Raw genomic sequence first — 24,902 nt, 5'->3', positions numbered from 1 at the left:
TACGAGTGAGATTTATCCTTCCTTGGACGTGATAGTTCAAGAAATAACCACCCACTATGATCATGATGTGGCTGGTGACTATGAATTTTGTTGCTAACCCAACTATTGAATCTTCATATTAAAATCAATCTCGATAGTTCTCATAGCAGCATTGACAAAAATAAATTTCGTCTGGAGCGAAAAATGCTTCAACAGTTTGTTGCAATTTCTTCAGAAGCCTTTGAACTTCTCCAACAAGGACCTGTTTGAACTTCTCCAACAAGGACCTGTTTGAACTTCTCCCACAAGGACCTGTTTGAACTTCTCCAACAAGCACCTGTTTGAACTTCTCCAACAAGGACCTGTTTGAAATCTTAAGTTAACACAAAAATAAAAAGATATCAGCTAGAATGCCTAATTCAGTTCTAAATATTGTCTAAGTATTCTAAATATTCGTGATGCCTATTGAATGTCAGATTCTGCTTTGAGACAAAAAAGAACGATGTCCAAGATTCTCCTCAGGTCGAATTATCATATTTTTACATATTTCTGATAGGCCTAATTGCGGTAAGTATGGCTATGTGCGATCGAAGTTTTTCAGATTTAATTAAGTTAATCAAGAATTAATACCAATCAACGATGCGCTTCACTAAGTAGGCAATTGGTTGAAAACAAATTTCGATAAAATTATTGATAGTTTTTGCGACCAAGAAAGCACGTAATATTTATTTGCAGTATATTGTGTGAACGTATAATAACATATTTTCGCTGTTTTATATTCGAAAAGGGGGGGGGGCATCATGAAGAGATGCCGCACTGGGCATCAAATACCCTAGCTACGCCGTTGGTTCTTGTGTACGTTAGTTCTTGTGTACATTAGTCCTATGTGTACATTAGTTCTTGTGTACATTTGTTCTATGTGTACATTTGTTCAATGTGTACATTAGTTCTTGTGTACATTTGTTCTATGTGTACATTTGCTCTATGTGTACATTTGTTCTATGTGTACATTAGTTCTTGTGTACATTTGTTCTATGTGTACATTTGTTCTATGTGTACATTAGTTCTTGTGTACATTAGTTCTATGTGTACATTAGTTCTATCTGTACATTTGTTCTATGTGTACATTAGTTCTATGTGTACATTTGTGCTATGTGTACATTAGTTCTTGTGTACATTAGTTCTATGTGTACATTAGTTCTGTGTACATTTGTTCTATGTGTACATTTGTTCTATGTGTGCATTAGTTCTTGTGTACATTAGTTCTTGTGTACATTAGTTCTATGTGTACATTAGTTCTTGTGTACATTTGTTCTATGTGTAGGCCTACATTAGTTCTTGTGTACATTAGTTCTATGTGTACATGTGTTCTATGTGTACATTAGTTCTTGTGTACATTAGTTCTATGTGTACATTTCGTCTATGTTGTTCAGATTTTGGGGTCATCGTTTCTCTTATCTTATCTTATAAAATACAGACGTTACTTCAAAAAAGAAGATGATTACATACTACGCGTCATGCATCTAGTCATAAACCACAAGGCGCCCCTCCTCTTCTTTGGGTACTACAAAGGAGGCGTACAAATATTTTTTTAAAGGCCAAAATTTATTTTCCTCTATTAATCAAGTAAAATCGATAGTATAACCAATGTTTAAAAAATACATTGATAAATTAATTGAAGTCGTGTCAACTCCTAAGTAGGACCTTTCATACTGTTTTAGTGATAAAACTTTTTTTTTAAAGAAGATATAATTCTACCGTTTGGACTCAGAGGCCAAACGTTTTACCACTCTGAGTCGCATCTTTAAAATAAATTCATTTTGGAATTGTGGTGATAGAAATGATCGGTTTTAACTTTGCGATAATATTTAAAAAAAAAAAGATTGAATACGAGTGGATCTAACTAAACTATAAGTTACTATTTACAACATTTGTTAGCCAACTATCTCAAAGTTACATAATCTTAAAGTCCACGCGGATGAAGATTTTGTAAAATCATAGACTACAGAGAAGATTTTGCTAATGTGCCTAGATACTATATGTTGAATTTATTAAAACTCGATAACCGTAAAAAACAAAAACAAAAAAAAAAAACACTTTAAAATTACTATTAAAAATAGCTTATCTTAAGTGAAATTGTATTAATTGGTATTGATCAGTCATGTAATTAAATTTTTTATTGATCTAGAATCTAGACCAATGACAATAAATTTGTGCGATTAGAAATATTTTTACCAATTGTTTTTGTTAAGCACTATTTCATGCTTTTAGCTTTCTCAATACGCTATGACTCTATCACTTATCTGGACCAGTTGGGATGGGGAGAAGAAGAAGAAAAGGATATCTGGGTGAATTTACCATTAATCACTTTTTTAAATCTTTTATTTAAAAAAATGGGGGAAAGACCTGAATTCGAACTCATGGCTCAAGCCTCCTCAACCCGTCATGTTTACCGCTTTGCTGGTCATCATCATCATCATCAAACTCCATTAGAGTGAGGGCTTGAGAGGCTCAAATCCTCTCTTGCAAAAGCCCTGGACAGAAACCCTGCTGTCTTGCGTAGTGCATGAATGTCGCCATACAGGTCGAGAATTTTGGGTTTCCCAGACCTGTCGAGACGGAGATCAGCAAGTCTGGGGCAGTCAAACAGAATATGAAGCACGGTTTCCTCTTCTTCCCCGCAGCGAGGGCACCGTGAATCGAAATTTGGCCATAGCCGCGAGAAATATGAGCCAACAGGACAGTGGCCTGTCCTGCACTGTGCTATAATAGCTTGCTCAGGCCTGGACAGCCTCCACCACGGGAAAGTGCGGTCAGGGCGCCTCATGCGCTCCCAGACTCCACGGGCTTTTTGGGACTTGTCCCAGCACTCAAACCACTTTTCCATTTCTGTTTTTTTGTATTATAGCCAGGGCTTGATGAAAGCTTACAGCCTGATCAGTGGGTGGAATTTGCCCTCCCTGGTGGGCCAAAGAGTCTGCGATTGTGTTGCCAGTCTCACCTATGTGACTCGGTACCCACTGCATTATTACAGGGGTGCCATAGCGTTGTTTGATGTTATGTGAAGCCATGATGACAGTGTTGATATTGGGGGGCCATGGTCCGGGGCTTTGCAAAGCATGTAGTACAGATTTTGAGTCAGTGACCACAACAATCTGTGTTGCCCTCAAATGTCCCTCGCCGAGTTGAGAGTCAATGACTTTTAAGGCTTCACAGACTGCCATCGTCTCCGCATCAAAACTGCTGGTGAGGTTCTGTGAAAATAGAAGATTGTATAGTTATCTATTGTTTCTTTTAAAATTACTTTAAAGCGGCGACCTTCAGAGGGGACTAATTCAGCTTATACCACCATTTCAGTTCAAGTACTAGTTCTTTTCCTTGTTCGAGATACCAGACAAAATATTTAATTACCAATAGTTAATTAATTAATTGGTTATTTTTTTTGTATTGATTTTTGTGTTGTCAGGTTAAATAAATATTTGTGTAAAATTTCGGCTTGATTCCGAGATTGATTGTCGGAGACAGACAGAGTGAGTTGATATAAGGTTTGTTAAAAACGTGAATTTATATATCGGAGATATTTTAGTTAGACAATACATTCTACTGTTATATGACATGTATTACTATTATTAAATACATTCTATACTTAGCCTACGTTACTATGGGATGTTTATGAAAAACTGAAAAGTGAAGGGGGGATGCAATAAACTGCTTGGCACCAGATATGCCAACTACGCCCCTGCTATAACGAAACGAAAACGTCGTGTCGACAGTAAAGGACAAAAAAATTATGATATCAAGTCTAAAAATAGCATGTTATGTAATATTACATTTCAGCATATGTCAGAAACAATGTATCTAGATATCTATTTTTAGTGTCAGCTGTAAGGTGTCTAATGTTCTGCACACGCCAGTACAAGTCAAACTTCACACGTGTGTAAATAGAAAAAAAAGAAGGTTATTTAAACAGTTTTGGCCCACTTTGTGAAAGAATTCTGGCCAAGGGGTTGTCTTTTATACCAATCTTTGTAATGGGGTTTTCTATTCCTAAAACTACGTGAAGACAGCGTAGGGCGCAAAGAGTTAAAATAGTGTGTGTGTGTGTGTGTGTAAGTATTTGTGTGTATGTGTTATAGGGAACGAGAGATGCCTACATGTGGTTATAAGGGAGAGAAGTGTTGATGTACAATTTTGTTTCCTTTAAGGTCAAACGTTTGTTGTTTATTTTAGCGGTTCATTTTACCTTTCCCTATCCCATAGTCTGTTGGACCGTTGGGGCACCAAGCAGGATTTGTCGACCGTCTTTTCCCATTCCTCCCTGTCTTTTGCCTCGTTTAAAACCTCTATCAATGGTAGGCCCAATTAACTCGAGTAATGGCAGATAGTCCCGAGTTCCAAACTTCCAAACTCTCGTATACCGTTGGCCACTGAACCTGGAATTCCAGTCTCAATCAAAGTTATGGGTCTCAACAAGGAACAACTGCACTATAGCGTAAGATTATTGGTGGTGTTCGGCAAATACGCTTCTATTTCCCGCAGGCTAATCCAACCCAGCATCCAACCCAGCATAAGATAAGATAAGATAAGATAAGATAGATAGACAGGCAGACAGACGGACGGACGGACAGAGAGACAGACAGACAGACAGACAGATAGACAGACCAGACAGATAGACAGACCAGACAGATAGACAGACCAGACAGATAGATAGATAGATAGATAGATAGATAGATAGATAGATAGATAGATAGATAGATAGATAGATAGATAGATAGATAGATAGATAGATAGAGATAGATAGATAGATAGATAGATAGATAGATAGATAGATAGATAGATAGATAGATAGATAGATAGATAGATAGAGTTCGATGATATAAAATACCTAGATCTTGAATCATCAAGAGGCAGGGTCCACGACAGATTCATCAGTATATGCATTATATCAGCTCAGGGCTTCGCAGCTATTGTTTTGATCATATCAAGACGTATGCTTCCTTATTTAGGCGGATATGTAGAAAAGCTTCTACAATGAACTAAGCAGTGATTTCCAGATCTGGCAGCTCTACATAAAGTTTTTATTCTATAAGAGTGTTTTGGGTCCAGTGTCTTGTTCGGGCCTTTCGATAGAGTATGCAGCTTTGAAGAACGTGATTGTCATTTTCTGGTGATGCTCCACAAGGGTGAATCTCACTAATCTCTATTTTTAACTTCAGGAGAATGTATTGTAAATTAAGATTTAGCTCTCCCTACCCCAATCTCACAAACAGCACAGCATCCCGAAGCACATACTCGTGTCTAGGATGTCATATACCCCCCCACACACACACACACACACTTCAAAAGAGTTCAGCCATTTTGATTAGTTTATGTGAAGTTCACTATCCTAGCAAAAGTAGGCCTACATAGTTTGACTCTAAAGAAAAAAATAATAGATCTAGATGGGGTGGGGGGGGGGGAAGGTCGAATATCAGCTATCTCCAGACACTGAGATGAAAATAACTTCTAAGTTACCCAAGAATCCAGTTGCACGTGTGACAATATGGTTACAGCCATGCCACATAAAAATTGACCTACTTTTAGTTCAGTGCTTCTCAACCTGGGAAACACGTAGTGGCGTATTCCTGTGTATGCTTCACCAGGAGGGGGGGACATTTCAACCCAGTGTAAGTGACATTCTTGAAGGGGGAAAACGTTGATGCCTGCATTTGTAAGAACTGGTCCTCTACAACCAGATCTAGACACCCCGCCTACATTTGTTTGAACTGGCCCTCTACAACTAAATCTAGACATCCCCCCCCCCCGCATTTGTAAGAACTGGTCCTCTACAACTAAATCTAGACATCCCCCCCCCCTGCATTTGTAAGAACTGGCCCTCTACAACTAAATCTAGACATTCCCCCCCCCCCTGCATTTGTAAGAACTGGTCCTCTACAACTAAATAGACATTCTCCCCCCCCCCCTGCATTTGTAAGAACTGGCCCTCTACAACTAAATCTAGACATTCCCCCCCCCCTGCATTTGTAAGAACTGGCCCTCTACAACTAAATCTAGACATTCCCCCCCCCTGCATTTGTAAGAACTGACCCTCTACAACTAGATCTAGACCTCCCCCTGCATTTGTAAGAACTGGTCCTCTACAACTAAATCTAGACAACCCCCCCCCCTGCATTTGTAAGAACTGGCCCTCTACAACTAAATCTAGACATTCCCCCCCCCCTGCATTTGTAAGAACTGGTCCTCTACAACTAAATCTAGACATTCTCCCCCCCCCCTGCATTTGTAAGAACTGGCCCTCTACAACTAAATCTAGACATTCCCCCCCCCTGCATTTGTAAGAACTGGCCCTCTACAACTAAATCTAGACATCCCCCCCCCCTGTATTTGTAAGAACTGGCCCTCTACAACTAGATCTAGACCCCCCCCCTGCATTTGTAAGAACTGGTCCTCTACAACTAAATCTAGACATTCCCCCCCCCCCTGCATTTGTAAGAACTGGCCCTCTACAACTAGATCTAGACACCCCCCCCCCCCCCGTGCATTTGTTTGAACTGACCTTCAACAACTTGATCTAGACCCCCCCCCCTTTGCATTTGTAAGAACTGGTCCTCTACAACTAGATCTAGACATTCCCCCCCCCTGCATTTGTAAGAATTGGCCCTCTACAACTAGATCTAGATCTATTTCCAAGCAGACGAATCGACATATTAAAGTATTACGGTGTTCTGTTTAAACTAAACTCCACTGTTATCAGTTTTAGTACGTGCATACAAAGAGTTAATGGGGACCTTGGGATAGGTCTGAACACCCTGACTAGCAGGTGACCTTGTGCGGGTGTATTGTTCATTTGAACTTTGGGCACGACGACAGAATGCTTTCGATTACTAAGAAAAAAAAACGGAGGATATTGGCCCCTCCTGTTCAACGGAGCGTAACGAAGTCTCGTTTCCGACACGGTTCAATGGACAAGAAACAGACACAAATTTGAAATGGCGCCCAGTGTAAATTAGCTGCAGTGTTTTACTTGGGGTAAGTTGTTCCGTTTTTTTGTTTTCCCCAAACGATGACCACTTCATAATTTATTTTGCTTTGTTTTTTTAAATGTTCAGAAAACAGTCTCACATACAGACGTAGCAGAAGACAAGAATACTTGAACATTAAAAACTATTATTATAATTATAGCTTTCTTATTCCAATTTTTATCTCTTGTGCTATCACAGCATGGAATGTGTTGTCTGAAACAGGAAAGCAAAAGACTTGTCAGAGTTTAAGTCACTGATTAGCATGCAGGACTAGGTTGACACAGGGACACGCATGGAATAATCATATCTCTTTTGAAGTAACGTCTGTAATGTATAAGATAAATATATTGTTGATCTTCTAGATCTAGATTTTTAAAAACAACTCCTGAAAGCACTGGCTTCCCAATTGCCAGCTAAGAAAACTTCTTGCGTAGGCTACGACTCAATGTGACTTAATTACTGTGCATTATGGACGAGCTAATTAGTTTTGCGCAGATCTTTTAAACCAATTTTTTTTTTTTAGTACCAGCAGCCGGTCAATAAAGCGCCGTCAAAGCAGGACACCCTTCTCCAGTCTTATCTTACTATTTACAGACGTTAATTCAAAGGTGAAGATACTTGAGACCTACGCATTTCTAAGTGCCGATCTAGTCATGCATGTTATGATGTTACAAACTTATATTAAATCATTCTGAGTAGTACAATTTTTGTACAAGTTATTTCTCCCACATCCATTCCAGGATTGTGTTTAAACTTTAATTAATTATTTACCGTACCTTAACTAAACATACACAAAAAGGCATTATTTTATTAATTATTGGTAATTATTTGCTTTGTTAGGTATCGAAAAGGGAAATAAATGCTACTTGAGATGTTTGGCTGTACACGTGGAGTTAATCCCTTTTTACCGCTTTCTAAACGTAATTCCACACTTTGTAAAAAGAAACTAGCAGGAATATTGACAACATCGGGGGCCACACATCCTGAAGAAACTTGTGGGAATCAAGATAAAGTCTAACTTTTAAAGCAATAGCTTTAAAATAATTACCATGATTAGTGCACACACGGCAGCCTGGCTGCAAAGGTGTAAATCGCTTGCTCCCGAACCGAGAGGAAGACTGCGGTTTTTGAATTTAGTCCACCCAACTCTACTAGGTAACTGACATTAGTTGGGGAAAGTATAGGCGGATGGTCTTTGTGTTCGCCACATGGCACCCTCGTTAATTATAGGCCAAGGAAACAGGTGACCTTTACATTATCTGTATCATAGATTGCAAGGTCTGAAAAGGGTACTTTTTACATTTTTATCGTGTATACATTTAACCTCAGATTTCCCACAATGCATTGCACTCTATAAAGATATTCTAGTATTTCAACTAGTGTTTGTGATATGTTTTACATGTTTCGGATGTTCCATTAGAGTTGATAAAATTTACTTCCTAGTCCAAACCTCCCTCAGGACGATGTGGGATGGCAGAGAAGTCCGAACGATATTCCAGCACGCATACAGCACGACCAGGCCAACCTACTTTCAGATCTTGTGGTCAATGGGGCAGATGGTGTAAGAATCATCTGTTTCTGTGGCCTACGGTTAACGAGGGTGTCATGTGGCCAGCACAAAGACCAACTGCCTTTACTTTTTCCCAACTAATGTCAGGTACCCATTTGAGTCGCCCAAAATTAAAAATCCCAGTCTTCACCAGGGTTCGGAAGTCAAGCGCTTTACCGCTCAGCCACAGCGCCTCCTCTTGTAGGACTGTATATGTCATGACTTAGATCTAGTTCAGTTGCAAAGAAATATTGAAAGTGAATAAAAGGAGATAATGCTTGAAAATGTTTACACATTTAGATCACACTGGTGAGATCGACAGTCTCTGGAATGCTATGACATTGTTTTAAGTATAATCTTGTGATATGACCGTGTGTTATGATATTGAACTAGAAAGTCAGAATTCTAAATGCCACTAAAGATGGAGTTCAAGTGGGATGACGCATTGATCCACTTGGGCTGGAGTTGTGTATGCGTGGCTTGGAATGTCTGTTTATAAGACAAAGAGAAAGCCTATAGCGAGGCGAAGAGACAGGGGAAGACATGTAAACTACTGCAAACCAAAACTAGAAAAGGCAGACCTACATATAGATCCATCATGAATGTAGATCTAGAGCTCATTAGCTTTACAACGCAAAGGATGGATTCAGTCTTTCTTCTGTAAATAAACGACAAAAAATATATAATATCTTGTTCCGCTTCTTTTAAGATGACTTTCAGTATGTGTGAATCTGTCAACAGAGGAAATGTCAGAAACTGCATTCAAGTTGTTCATTCGAAAGACACGTCGTGGTGGCTGAGTTGAAAGGTCCTTGGCTTCCGAACCAAGTTGTGAAGACTGGGGTTTTGAATTTTGATTCATAGGACGCCACTGAGTTTACCCAACTCTAATGTACTTGACCTTAGGTGAAGGGCGGTAGTTGGAGAAAGTCAAGGCTGTTGGTCGTTGAGCTGGCCACGTGACACCCTTGTTAACCGTCGGCCGTAGAAACAGATCATCTTGACACCATCTGCCCTACAGATCGCAAGGTCTGAAAGAAATACTTGATATTTTATTTGTATACATGATTAGCTTAGATCTATTCGATGCCCGCTTGCGGACCACTTTTGTATGTAAAGGCTAACGGAAAATTTTCTACAAGTGTTTCGTCTACCTAAAGTTAACCCTTTTCACCTAGCTGGTCATTAATTACTGAATATGATTAATGAGGTTGGCCAAAGAAAGCACACAAACACACGCACACATTTGAAGATCAACGGAAACGTTTGAATGTACAATCAACTCAGCGAACTCACTCTGTCTGCACTCTCTTACACGTTTTTTCTTTTTTTGTCTCCCACTTTCCATTCTTGGATCAAGTTGAACATTTGTGCAGTTGTTCATTGTCTATGACAATACATGAATCAATATATTTAAAAAAAATAATGTTAATTAATTGTAAATAAACAGTTTTGTTATATAGAAGTCGAGATAAACATTACAATGCGGAGATAGGGCAATAATTGAATATAAGGTTTGTTTTAAAACATTTATTTAAATATTTCGCTAGTTTCATTTTCCCTTCTTTTCCCACAGCAAGATTCTGAATGTCCGCGCACACATAAAGCGGAAGTAGGCGACGGATCAAGGGCCCTAATCCTCTCCAGTCACTTCTGCCCAGGGATAAAGTGATGTAAGGGGAGGTAAGAGATGGTGACATGCCGTGTAACGACACTTAAGAGTTGGATTGTGGCTTCCTGTCTGGTCGGACTATTTTGTCGCGGACCTGTTAGTGGAGATGGCGGCGGTAAGAGAACCATATATCTAAAACTAGTTGCTTACTTGACCACTGTAAATCGTTTGTGGAATAATATCGTTCAAGACATTCAAATACTATAATTTCATATAATTTTAATATAACATGGAACGAATATAGACAGTAGGCCTAATTATGACCAATTAGGTACCAAGCGAGCAAGTCATAAAGTCAATCTATAATCAGGTTCTCAATGACCACCGGTAAACCTGCTATGGGACCTTGATTATGGCAGGAGTAAAAAAGTAATCATAGCAATGTGAAAACATGGAGATAAAATTACTAAATGATTAAGGGTGGATAGTTAAGGATGGCTGCCTGGACGTGTTGTATGCACTCGTGACTCGTTTAGATGGTCCCTGGTTTGAATCCTGCCCCGCCGTCCTGTACGAGGTTTGTGCTAGGATGTAGGCCTAATAATCTTCAGTCTTGGAGGAACATCAGAAACATGTTAACTGTATCATTGTTTTAATTTATTTATTTTTCTACATAAAGTGTGTTTTTGTGTGTGTGTGTGCGTTTGTGTGTGTTTTTTTTTTTTTTTTTTTTTGTTAACTTGTTGTATTTTTGAATTCTGTTTCACATAAACTGATTGTATAGATGACTGGAACTATGATACATCATCACACGAAGGTAAGAACATAAGAGTGTGATGAGAGAAAGAAGAAGGTGGAAAGATGAATAAAGAGAATGAAAGAACTAGTGCAGGCAATTTAGAACAAGTTATCTCTGTTTCTCCTCCCCTTCTCTATCTCTCTCTCTCTCTCTCTCTCTCTCTCTGTCATCTACCCCGATACATAAAGATAGTTGCCGCCCCCCTTCCCGTCTTCCAATAGCGTGCGTATTTCATATCTGCACAAGAACAGTCAAGAGAAAACAAAACAAAACTAACGTATAATGTAAACGGACAGAAACACGTGATATATTATGTAGTATACCCATTTGGGCGCCCGACACCCTTTACGCTATGCTGCTGACGATAGAAGCAGAAGTGTACATATAATGAATACTTAGATAGACCAATACCTAGATAAATCATAATTAGATAGAGAGACTAATACTTAGACCAATACTTAGATAGATCAATATTTAGATCAATCCTTAGATTTACTAATACTCTTAGATAAACCAATACTTAGATAGTCCAATACTTAGATAGTCCAATACTTAGATAGTCCAATACTTAGATAGTCCAATACTTAGACCAATACTTAGATATATCAATACCTAGATAGATCAATACTTAGATAGATCATTACTTAGAAAAGAATTAAGTGTGCGAAATTTCAGCTTATTCCGAGTTTGGATGTGGGAGAAATAACGTGTGCAAACGTTTTTGCCAGACAGACAAAGCTTTGTAAAAATCCGCCAGTGCTATTATCTAAGGCTCATCCCAAGGCGTTCGGATTAAAAGCGAACCCAATGGCCGAGCATATCAGAAAAACCCCACCATCGTCCCTTGTCTGTACCACATCACCCGTTTAGGTGTCCTCCATAAAAGCGGTCTCTAAGAAACGGTGTGTGGATAGTGACATGTTTGTTGGGGCTTTCTTCCATCGCCGCCTAGTGCAATGGACTCGGTCCTTAGGCACACTCAACAGGTGTTGTTTTTTTCTTCCCTCTTGGCGTAATCATCTCCATTCGAGTGCCATGCTAAAGTATTCCCGGGTGCAGTGATGCTCAAACTACGGCCTGTGGACTAAATCCGGCCACTGGCAGAGAATCGATTCCATTGTATTTTTTTGTTTGTGTATATATATATAACCAAGGCCTCCTTCAGTCGCGAAGCGTCTATGGATCAACTCATGGAAATGAGATGAATACCAGGGCATTAGCTGTGATTGGAACGATGTCGCTCACACATCAGTTCTCCCCCTCTCCACGCAGCTGATCTATCCAAAGGAACGGCAGTGCCGATGCAGTTTGGGGTCAGCGGCGTCGCAGGTTCTGTCTGGGTGTAGCACATATATATATATACTTGATACTTTGGGAAGACATAACCTTAGACCGCACGAGTTGGAGAGAGACGGTGACCAAGAAAGTTATGGACATCGAGAAAACATGGGCCTCAGCTCTTGAAGAAAAGCGTGCCATACGGAAAATGGCCAGCCTGCAATATATGTGGACGGGAGTATCTCTCCAAAATAGGGCTCCACAGTCATATGAAAAAGTGTTCGAGATGAACCATAGTCGTTCTTATATCTTTGCATTGATCATTGGAATGACGAAAATTGTATTCCCCCTCCCTAACAGGACTGATCTCTTGTATAAGCCGATGTCTTCCACTTTGTTATACTGTTTCTTCCGTTTCTTACCCACTTCATTTGTCATTGATGTAGGTCCCAACTATTGGTACGTCAATTACCCCAGCTGCGGGGCAAACAGACAGTCCCCTATCAACATCGACACCCGTTCTGCATGGTACGACCCCAAGCTGACCGCCTTGGACATGAGCGATTATGACGTCACGGCGGATGTCAAAATGACCTTGATAAACAGGCATGGGCATACAGGTCAGTTAGGTCAACTTGTGTGTGTGTATATGTGTTTGCAAGATCATCCAGGTGTTGTTTCTTTTGTTACTTCCCTCGAGCAGATTTCGTTATTGTCTCATTCATCAGTGGGGAGCGTTTTCAGATGAATGGGGAAAATATTGTTTGATCAATTGTTAAAGGGACGTAACCGAGAAAGTTAGTTATATTAAACGAGTTATCTATCTTTTCAAGTGTTTTAAGATGTCCTTAACAAACCTTTAACCTTATCATACCGATTCAATGTTATTAGGATTTTGGCCATTTAATTGAGGCAGTTCTGATTGTCATATCGGTCATAAGACGCAAAACAAAAAAGGATAGTAGCGATAAGTAATAAAATATTAAATTATAGCATACATTGACATTCAAAGAACAAAATAAGACACCAAACTTAAAACACAGTTTCTAATTTTATAAACTGAGACAATCATTATATACTTGCAGTACACTAGCACATACGATGGTTTGTCTTAACTACTACGAGACTCAATCAGTGACCTCGTTATCAACCATCGGATTGGTACATAGGCAAGTAAACGAAACGACGCATCAATTGATGCCTCATATAGTCCACTGAACATCCTTACCGGTACATGGAAAAATGAGGTCGAATTCAAACACCCCAAAGCGATTTTCTAAACATTAACAAGATGTGCGTTGTTTTAGGTATGTTGTGTCCCATCTCTTATTTTTATTATCCCAAATTCGCAGCGGAACACAGCCATGAATGATTGAATCGTCGCCAGTTTTAGTAGGCTAGTGAATCACATGACCTACTCAAGTAGTGCCCTCCCCTCGGTGGCAAGGTGGTAAAGCGCTTGGCTTCTGCCTTAGAGTCCGCCCAGCTCCAATGGGTACCTGACACTAGTTGGGGAAAAGCAAAGGCGGTTGGTCGTTGTGCTGGCCACATGACACCCTCATTAACCGCGGGCACCAGAAACAGATGGCCTTGACATTATCTGCCCTATAGAGTGCAAGGCTTGAATGGGGAACTGTAGGAGTCTTTCTTGCAAGTCACATTATTGAATCAGGTTATTAGCGATTTTATATATCAATAAATTAGCAAGAGTTAGCCTCTTAGCCTGCATAATTATTTTTTTGACCAATATTTGAACTGATTACAGCGGAAGTTTTTTACAAAGGGAAATCACTCTATCTCAGAGGAGGTGGTCTCCCTGGAGACTATGAATTGGACCAGCTTCACTTTCACTGGGGACCAAGACAGAAGAATGGGTCCGAGCACAAACTTAATTGGTCTCATTACCCCATGGAGGTAGGAAACTCTTATTATATTTATATAATATACAGTGGTACAGTGATAAAATAACGTTTTTAAAAAATACCGGTTCCGCAAGGTTGTCATTGCCGAAAGTGGTAATGGATGTAAACACTCCACTACCTATAAAATGTTTCCTAATGGCATGCGTCTCAAATAGCCTCTGACAACCAACCCAATTTCCGGCCTTCACAATTGGCTCAGATATTGAGTCCGGCGGAACTGCTTTCAATAACAAAAGGGGTGAAGGCGAATAACTGGCGTCTAAACCAAGTAAGCATCAGGCAGGAGGGGCTTCTTAGACATGGCTGGCTGGCTACCCACCTAGGAGAAGCAAAACTGTAAATTCAAACCTCTGCTGCATTGCAGCTATACCCAATCATAGGAAAGGCTTCGGGAGACAACCCTGAGGAAACATCAGGAGCCGGCGACCCTTAGGAAGTTTTCAGCACCCAGTGCTACATCCTGGCAGAGCTGCGACGCCGCTGACCCCAAACTGTATCGACATTTGCCGTTCATCAGCTGCGTGGAGAGGGGGGAGCTGCTGTATGGGCAACATCGTTCTGCTCACGCACTAATGCCCAGGCATTCATCTCATCATCCATAGTCGCTTAAAGGGACGACTGAAGGAGGCCATATACAAATACCAAGCCCGAGTAACTTGAACGTTTGAAAAATCTGAATTCTTTTGAAAATTAAAATGACCGCAAAATAACCCTAAACTATAGTCACACTATCCTCCGTGACGTCCACATAAAAGGTTACTACGTTACATGGACGTTTAAATCTGAATAAAATATTCGCATTAGCTTTTACTTTTTTAACGTTTCAAAAAAAAATGCATTCTTAGGAGCTTAAAGCATGTTCTGTCTCTTTGTTATCTGGACATGTCTCTCCTTTGTATTTTATGTACCTTTTTTTTTTCTTTCTAAAATATCGTGAGTATTCTACATCTCTTTTACTGTCTACATTTAGTTGCATATTGTGCATCACAAGAAAGAAATAGAGAGTGTGGACAAAGCGGCCAGTAAACCTCAAGGTTTATCAGTCTACGCTGTCTTATTTAAGGTAATCATTTATATCATCTTAGGATTATCTGATTGTACCATGTCCGTAATAGAAGTAATTGACAAGGGCCATGCTATCGTACGTTTTATTGATAGGGTCATATCATTATAGATGTATCTGACAGTGCCATACCATAAAAGGGGTCACTTACTGGGCCATACAATATTAAGGTTAACTGACTGGTCTTGATCACTATAGTTGTATTTATTGTAGTGAATTTCACTTTCTCCTTTTCTTTTTTAAATTAGGATTAAGATTGCAAGAATCGGTTTAATTCTTAGCTTAGGCGTTACAAATTTATTTCATTGCACTTTGAAATTGTTTAGTTCCTTTCCTGAACCTTCTCTCCTTCTTTCGAAAAATCGATGTCAGCACTCCACGATGAAACTGTGTATTATTTTCACTGAATGATAGACAGACTTACCGAAAGAGAGAGAGATTGATGGATGAATATACAATATGTGAATGAACATGTTGATTGTATTTCCAGCTCAGCGAAGAAGACAACCCAAAGCTAAATAAAATGTTGAACTACTTTGATGGCATTATAGAATCAGGTCAGTTACACTAGATAGATCACCAGTTACACTAGATAGATCACCAGTTACACTAGATAGATCACCAGTTACACTAGATAGATCACCAGTTACACTAGATAGATCACCAGTTACACTAGATAGATCACCAGTTACACTAGCGAGTTTAACAGGTTACACTATATAGATCACCAGTTACACTAGATAGATCACCAGTTACACTAGATAGATCACCAGTTACACTAGATAGATCACCAGTTACACTAGATAGATTACCAGTTACACTATATAGATCACCAGTTACACTAGCGAGTTTACCAGTTACACTAGATAGATCACCAGTTACACTAGATAGATCACCAGTTACACTATATAGATCACCAGTTACACTATATAGATCACCAGTTACACTAGCGAGTTTACCAGTTACACTAGCGAGTTTACCAGTTACACAAGCGAGTTTACCAGTTACACTAGCGAGTTTACCAGTTACACAAGCGAGTTTACCAGTTACACTAGATAGATCACAAGTTACACTAGATAGATCACCAGTTACACTATATAGATCACCAGTTACACTAGATAGATCACCAGTTACACTAGATAGATCACAAGTTACACTAGATAGATCACAAGTTACACTAGATAGATCACCAGTTACACTAGATAGATCACAAGTTACACTAGATAGATCACAAGTTACACTAGATAGATCACAAGTTACACTAGATAGATCACCAGTTACACTAGATAGATCACCAGTTACACTAGATAGATCACAAGTTATACTAGATAGATCACAAGTTACACTAGATAGATCACCAGTTACACTAGATAGATCACAAGTTACACTAGATAGATCACCAGTTACACTAGATAGATCACCAGTTACACTAGATAGATCACCAGTTACACTATATAGATCACCAGTTACACTAGCGAGTTTACCAGTTACACTAGCGAGTTTACCAGTTACACAAGCGAGTTTACCAGTTACACTAGATAGATCACAAGTTACACTAGATAGATCACCAGTTACACTATATAGATCACCAGTTACACTAGATAGATCACCAGTTACACTAGATAGATCACAAGTTACACTAGATAGATCACAAGTTACACTAGATAGATCACCAGTTACACTAGATAGATCACAAGTTACACTAGATAGATCACAAGTTACACTAGATAGATCACCAGTTACACTAGATAGATCACAAGTTACACTAGATAGATCACCAGTTACACTAGATAGATCACAAGTTACACTAGATAGATCACAAGTTACACTAGATAGATCACCAGTTACACTAGATAGATCACAAGTTACACTAGATAGATCACCAGTTACACTAGATAGATCACCAGTTACACTAGATAGATCACCAGTTACACTATATAGATCACCAGTTACACTAGCGAGTTTACCAGTTACACTAGCGAGTTTACCAGTTACACAAGCGAGTTTACCAGTTACACTAGATAGATCACAAGTTACACTAGATAGATCACCAGTTACACTAGATAGATCACCAGTTACACTATATAGATCACCAGTTACACTAGATAGATCACCAGTTACACTAGATAGATCACAAGTTACACTAGATAGATCACAAGTTACACTAGATAGATCACCAGTTACACTAGATAGATCACAAGTTACACTAGATAGATCACAAGTTACACTAGATAGATCACCAGTTACACTAGATAGATCACAAGTTACACTAGATAGATCACAAGTTACACTAGATAGATCACAAGTTACACTAGATAGATCACCAGTTACACTAGATAGATCACAAGTTACACTAGATAGATCACAAGTTACACTAGATAGATCACCAGTTACACTAGATAGATCACAAGTTACACTAGATAGATCACAAGTTACACTAGATAGATCACCAGTTACACTAGATAGATCACAAGTTACACTAGATAGATCACCAGTTACACTAGATAGATCACCAGTTACACTAGATAGATCACCAGTTACACTAGATAGATCACCAGTTACACTAGATAGATCACCAGTTACACTATATAGATCACCAGTTACACTAGCGAGTTTACCAGTTACACTAGCGAGTTTACCAGTTACACTAGCGAGTTTACCAGTTACACAAGCGAGTTTACCAGTTACACTAGATAGATCACCAGTTACACTAGATAGATCACCAGTTACACTAGATAGATCACCAGTTACACTATATAGATCACCAGTTACACTAGCGAGTTTACCAGTTACACTAGCGAGTTTACCAGTTACACTAGCGAGTTTACCAGATCGATTGGTCAATAGATTTATAGTTTTTTTTTTATACAAATAAATTATAATTATTTTAATGGCAGTCCAGCACATTCTAGCCATCTAGGTCTACATTTAAATATTAGAAACTAAATCTTAATGTTCATTTTGGAGTAGATCTGCACTAAATCTCAAAATCAATTTTATCTTGTTGCAATAGATTTACAGGTCCATGCGTGTACATTGATGGAATCAGTTTTATCAATGTTGATTAAAGTAGGCTGCTTCAAATGAATAATGAGGGAAAAAATGTTAAGAGAGAAACATCATTTAAAATAACTGTGTGTTGGGGGGAGGGGGGTTACAAACATTGTTAATATAAAATTGTACTAAATCCTCTTAACTTGTATTACAAGCTTTATCAATAAATACACACAAACTCTATTTATTATAATGATAGGCTTACTAATTACATATTTAAAACATGGGGGGGCATATTATGATACAGATCTAGGTAGTAATTTAATACTGTTCTTCTTTCGTAAAATTTTGGTGCTTAAATTGTATATGCGGTACGTTTCAGGGTTGGTAAAGTTTGGGGTTTATGATTTCAGGGTTTGTAAAATTTGGAAATTCTGGTTTCAGGGTTTACTTGGTCTCATGGGTGGCACCCCTGCCAGTTACACTAGAAAGATCACCAGTTACACTAGATAGATCACCAGTTACACTAGCGAGTTTACCAGTTACACTAGCGAGTTTACCAGTTACACTAGCGAGTTTACCAGTTACACTAGCTAGATCACCAGTTACACTAGATAGATCACCAGTTACACTAGCGAGTTTACCAGTTACACTATATAGATCACCAGTTACACTAGCGAGTTTACTTTCTGTCATCGCCAAGTTGTTCACTCAATATGCTATTAGTCGCTTTATTGTGTGTGTGTTTGTGAAATAATGGGAATACGGTTGTTCGTTTATTATTATTTTTTTTTTAATTTTTTTTTTTTTTTTTTTTTTGGGGGGGGGGGGTTGTTTGTTTGTTCCATTGTTATGTACGTTCCTTTAGACTGTTTGTTTGTTCCATTGTTATGTACGTTCCTTTAGACACAATGATTAGGTCCTATTATGTGATAATCCTCCTGCAAGGGGGAGGCGGGTAGAGTTCAAACCTGGGACATTCATGACGATAGTCAGAAGCGCATACTGCATAACGAAACAACCAGTTTTGATGAACATACAATTACTAAACTGACTTGTGAGTTTGTTGTCGGTACCTTAACATAGTGCTGAAATTCTGTAATAGGACCCTTTTCAATTTAGAATTGTTTTAAGCTACTATCATATCTCTACTTCTCAGGAAATCGCGATTTTACTAGACGCGAACCTGAATAAGCCGGGGAATAGCATTGTATAAACATTTTATGTGGGTTTGGCCGTGTCGAAGGTGCCGATTTGGCACAGAAAAATAAATTGGTGACAAGCCGATTTGAATCTTTTCAGTTCTTTATTAGATCTAGTACTAAAGACCTGCAGCCATAGAAGAGCACACATGGTTGAACTAGGCACAGAGAGAGGTACAATTTGCAGTGGCGACGAGTAGATCTATCAACGGGCAGTGATAAAAGATGCCAGCAGAATAGACAGTGTCTTCGTTGTTTTTGCTTTTCAGCGAGGAAACCCCGGAGGTTTTCTAGGGTAATGTAGAAAGAGACCACACCGATTTGGACTTATCAAATAAAACTTCTAATTTTCTGACTATTGAAACATGAAATTGCAAACAACGACAGCTTTAGGCAGTTTGAATATAAGTAGTTTCCATTGTTTGTAAAAGGAAAAAGTATTACATGTTTCGGATGTTCATTCAGAGTTGGAGATAATGCGCATACCGAACGACCAGGCAGACACCCGTAAGTTCCAGGGGTAGGCTACCAGTGTAAACATCCTGTGGTACTATTTGCCATGGAGTTTACCGCTGGGTTTTGTTGGGCTTACTGGTGTGACCGTCGCAGAGAGCAAACAGGAAGGAGAGGTGAACTTGGAGAAAGAAAGGAGTGTCTGAAACATTTTCACGCAAGAACTATGATACAAGAACCGGCATACCACAAGAAACCAACACACAGACTAGGTATTGAAGAATCTGAAACCATTCATTGCCTCTCTCGAAGAAGTCAAAAAAGTTGCTAAGTGCTAATTAAGTTGAGATTATATTGGCTCATGTTTGTGTTGCATATCAAGGGGTTGGCATCTTTAGTCGCACGAGATTATATTGGGCCATGATTGTGCTGTATGTCAAAGATTGATCTCTTTAGACACACGCGTAGCTTGGATTATACTGTTTCATGTTTGTGTTGCGTATCAAGGATTGGCCTCTTTAAGGTTAGGTTATATTGGGTCTGTTTGTGTTGTGTATCAAGGATTGGCCTCTTTAAGGTTAGGTTATATTGGGTCTGTTTGTGTTGTGTATCTAGCGTTAGCCTATTTAGTCACATTTAGTTGCAAAGGGAAAAGATCCCATCTGGAGACATAAACTACCACAGATATGAAAGTGTGTGTCTCTGGCTTCTTATTTCGGCTACCACAATTGAGAATAGATCCATCGCTGTATGGGAGGGGAGGTAAAGCACTTAGAACAATGAGATGCTGAACTGGGGTTTAGGGAACTACGAACAGATATGTTTCATAAGTATCGATTTGCTTATGTGCATATAAACATACTTGCTGCTCAGTTCCCCAAAATATAACCTGAATGCCGGAATAGGAGGGGGGAGAGGTGCTTTTAGTAGGCCTAATAGCATATAATGGGGAAATGGTTAAAAAAACAAATAGATCCTTTGCACAAATAAATCGTGCTTGTTGATTCTGACTAGCTGTCAGTAAATGGAGTCTATCTTAATACGGAGACAAGGAGAGCTCATAATAATATTTAAGTTAGACAGAACGATATATTGTTTCCCGCCTTTTCATGGGCGAAGCTTTTTTGGAAGATTGACAAATCTGATTCACTTTCATGGCGACGAGGGGCATTCAATGGTGTAGAATTCATATACTATATACAGGCCTAAAAATCTAAACATAAATCAATAAAAAAAATAATTAATGGTAAGGTAAATTAATCCTCAGTATGCAGAGTTATGGTTAAATATGTAGGGTTTCGTTCCCTTAGACAATTGTACACATTATTTATCCCAAACCTATCCTCGGATCAAGTTGAAACTTTCTAAACAATTTTTTATTGTAACTAGCAAAACATGAAACAATTAAAAAATTAACCAAATTAGTCAATTATTTATTGGTAATTAATTATTTTGTTTGATATCGAAAAATGGAAATAACTTCTACATTATTGAGAAATATAGTTGTAAATGATAAGCTTTTTTTTTAAAGCATTTTTATATTTTGCTTGTTTTTCAGACAAGGAAACGCAAATCCCCACATTTTCTCTCAAGGAATTTCTCCCGGCGACAGCGGACAAACTTTTTTACCGCTATGATGGTAGTCTGACGTCACCACCGTGTTACGAGTCCGTCATCTGGACAATTGCAGCCGACTTTGTTCCAGTTTCAGAAAAACAAGTAGGTCATCATTTTGTACACAAGTTCACAAAGACTTGCATTGAAAAGTACTACACAGAGCTACATAAAAGTACTTGCTGACTCCACGTCACCTCGGTCCTGTCTAACGGAATGCTAGATATAGAAATTAGTTGTACAAGTTTTGGGCGTTTCCTCCGGGAACATAGATTATTACGTCATATTCCAAACATCCGGCGAGACGGTCCAAAGCGCGAACTACCACGACGATGCTGGAATTGCAAGCATTCATTGTTTTTAAACAACGCATTCACACTTGCGATGTGTTTTAAAAATAGGAAATATATAGAAAATTCTGAGTATTTAAAGTCTGTTACGGTCATTTACTAAAATGTTGCACGCTGTGGTATCCTGGTTAACCCTTGAAGGCAGTTCTCGAGTTAGCCTACCACTAGGCAATATTAGCTATAGTTTAGGGTCCCCACATCCCAAATATTGTATTGAAAAAAAAAAGCTAAGGAATAAATCGCTAATGTTGATAACAACGGGCCCCACATCTAAAAAACAAAACAACTTAGGGTTTATCAAGTCCAAGATCCGATCCAGTTTGAAAGTCAGCTTCCTTTTCACCCGATACTCTTTTGTCTGATTGTTAGCAACTTTCTAATCATCCCACATAAGTTAGTAGCATTCTGTTCATTCACCTTTCTAATGACATCATAGTATTAACATTTAGCTTCTTTCACAACTTCCTAATACTTTATCCAGCCACCCTTCATAACTTAACAGTATTAAATTATTTCTGTAAATTTATTTAGCGTCCCCCCTCACAATCGGTGGGAAACGTGGTCTAGAGGCTAAGTGCGCTTGAACTTGGCTTGTCTTGGCTACCTAGAAAGGGGCTCCAGGTTCGACACCCGACTCGGGCAGAGTTGCGTTTACTGAGCGCCTAAAGGTAGCACAGAAAACCAACTCTTAGATACCCCCTCCCCTCTCCCCACTGTTCCACAAATGAGATTGGACCAAAGCGCTCTGAGCATGCTATAAGCATGAAAGTAGCGCTATAAAGCTATAATAATAATAATAATAATAATAATCGTCATTCCAACTGCTACAAATGCATGTGAAACATGGAAGTCATCTGTCAAAATTGAGAAAAGACTAAATGTGGTTCAACAAAAATGGCTGAGACGGATTTTGGGAGTCAGTTACACAGATCGGGTCTCAAACAAGGAAATCCTATGCCGAACTGGGAGTTGAACACTTAGTGAGGTTGTGACAGAGCGTCGCATGAGGTTTGCGGGACATGTTCTACGTCAAAATGAATTACGCACACATGGAAGCCAATACGAGGAAAGCGCAAACACACCTTCATGGAGGACCTCAGAACAGTGGACACCAGGTGGGAGGAGGCTTCAGACATTGCTTGCCGCCCAATGCGCCGAACGGCTCGGGAGTCTAAGTAAGTCTAAGTTATCATCCGGGTTCATTCCAGCTGTTAATGAATAGGATTAGCGTATGATCGTCTCCCTACATAATCACACATCACAGGCACGCATCCCTTTGTTCAATCATTTGTAACTTCTACAGCGTGGACGTAATTATATTCTTTTTTGAAGTAACGTCTGTAATATATGATAAGAAAACATGTATTGACTCAATAATAATAATATATATTTGTTTATGTCTAGCTAAACAGGTTTCGAGAGCTTCATGACCTGGAAGATGGACCGCTACTTGACACTCACCGGCCCATTCAAAAACTCAACGGACGTATAGTGAGGACCACGATTCGGTCCAAGTACATCTTGTCAGCTGCTGCCTGCTGTGTTCACCTTAGGCTCATGTCTCTACTGTGTTTGGTCTTCTATGTCTTCACCATCCAGTATTAACAGTATTAAATGGGGGCGAAATGTATTGTTAGTCCTCACATGTAGCTTGCTAATGCATTAAGTTTGCGTGTGAACATTTATTTCATCATCTTGTTTGTTAAACTTTCTGTGGGAATCAAAGTCTCTGGAGGACGATTAGCTCTCGTAGTTGGCAAGTCAAATGGGCTAATAACCATGGATACATAGCATGGTGACACCGCCATAAAATTATGTCGCTTGCGTGAGGGAGATAACGATGTATCAAAAATTAAACAAATACCAACCTAATGTTCCCAATACATATGCAATATTACATTGATATCTTGTTTATAGAAACATGTATATCATCCCCAGTAGAAGGTCATGAATCAGGGATGAGTAAAGGTATACATGGCCTTGAAAGGGCATTACATTTTAGGGCGTGATGTTCCATTCTTATTAGTGTGAGTGGGCTTCCGGGCTTACCATAATTAATATAAGGGAAAAGAGGCTGGGTCGCTAACTAGCTTCACTGACACTTCGCTACAGTTGAAAGGTTGGTTGGTCAATGTTTCCATGCATATTACTGCATCGTTCAATTTTTACATTATTTTTTGGTATCATTCCGCATCTGTCCAATAGGCTATTTTCACATTATTTGTTGGAATAGTTCCGCATCAATCCATTTTCATATTTGTTGGTATCATTACGCATCAATCCATTTTTAAATATTTTTTTTTCTTTTTTTTTTTGGTATCGTTCCGAATCAATCCATTGAGCTATTTCACATTATTTGTTATCATTCTGCATCAATCCATCGAGCTATGTTCACAATATTTCAAGCTATTTTCACATTATTTGTTGGTATCATAATCCGAATTGTTCCATCAAGCTATTTTCACATTTTTGTTGCCGTAATAAAAAAAAAAGAAGTGGTAATACCCCATTCAATTGTAAATCAAAGTAAATGTAAATAAGATTTTAGTTGGTATTTGTAAGGAATGTTTGTAAATAGTGTGGTAATAATCAAGTCCACAACTTGACAATACAATAGCACATTTTTCTATAGTTCTGAGTGAAGTGGGTCCAATACATAGAATCCATTTATCGGAAGCCAAAATAAACTCTACAATATACTGGAGCGAGACCATTTGTTATGAAGGCCTCAACACTGACCTGTGACGTCAAAAACTGTGGCGACCTAAAGCTCGTTGACACGTTGTACAGACCTGTACAAGCCTTCTTTGATGATTGGTCTATCTGGAGTAACTGATTGTTTGTGTAGATTTTTATTTTAGTGAATAATGTTTCATATGTTTGTCTGATGTAGGATCTTTGTGAAGCACTGGTCTTGACCAGCAATACGTGTACATTTGCCAATACACACATTCTGGTGAACTATATAAGTGAATAGTAAGTAAAAGTTTCTCTTAGGTCAGGTTAATCCAGATGGTTAGTTTAAAATGAGCTGAAAAATACCTTGTGGACCGGTACATTTTTTT

The 24,902-nt window shown here is 38.9% G+C and overlaps 1 protein-coding gene across 3 annotated transcripts; it reads left to right on the top strand.

Moving 5' to 3' along the window:
* The first annotated feature begins 6,841 nt into the window (after positions 1–6,841).
* LOC106071527 (carbonic anhydrase-like) lies at positions 6,842–24,902 on the top strand. Of its 3 annotated transcripts, none has more exons than XM_056006725.1 (9): positions 6,842–7,008; positions 10,131–10,337; positions 10,947–10,979; positions 12,686–12,859; positions 14,005–14,153; positions 15,132–15,224; positions 15,715–15,781; positions 21,432–21,592; positions 23,242–24,902. In XM_056006725.1, the coding sequence occupies exons 2-9, from the start codon at positions 10,241–10,243 to the stop codon at positions 23,440–23,442; spliced, it is 975 nt and encodes a 324-aa protein (XP_055862700.1). In that variant the 5' UTR covers positions 6,842–7,008; positions 10,131–10,240; the 3' UTR covers positions 23,443–24,902. The 3 variants fall into 3 exon arrangements, with proteins under 3 accessions (XP_055862700.1, XP_055862699.1, XP_055862701.1); XM_056006724.1 differs by having other exon boundaries at positions 10,127–10,337; XM_056006726.1 differs by lacking the exon at positions 6,842–7,008 and adding an exon at positions 9,561–9,579 and having other exon boundaries at positions 10,127–10,337.

Source organism: Biomphalaria glabrata, chromosome 12 (genome assembly GCF_947242115.1).
Source record: "Biomphalaria glabrata chromosome 12, xgBioGlab47.1, whole genome shotgun sequence".
Taxonomy (NCBI): Eukaryota; Metazoa; Mollusca; class Gastropoda; family Planorbidae; genus Biomphalaria; species Biomphalaria glabrata.
The sequence above is the reverse complement of the archived record's forward strand: the minus strand, read 5'-3'. Positions and strand labels throughout refer to the sequence as shown.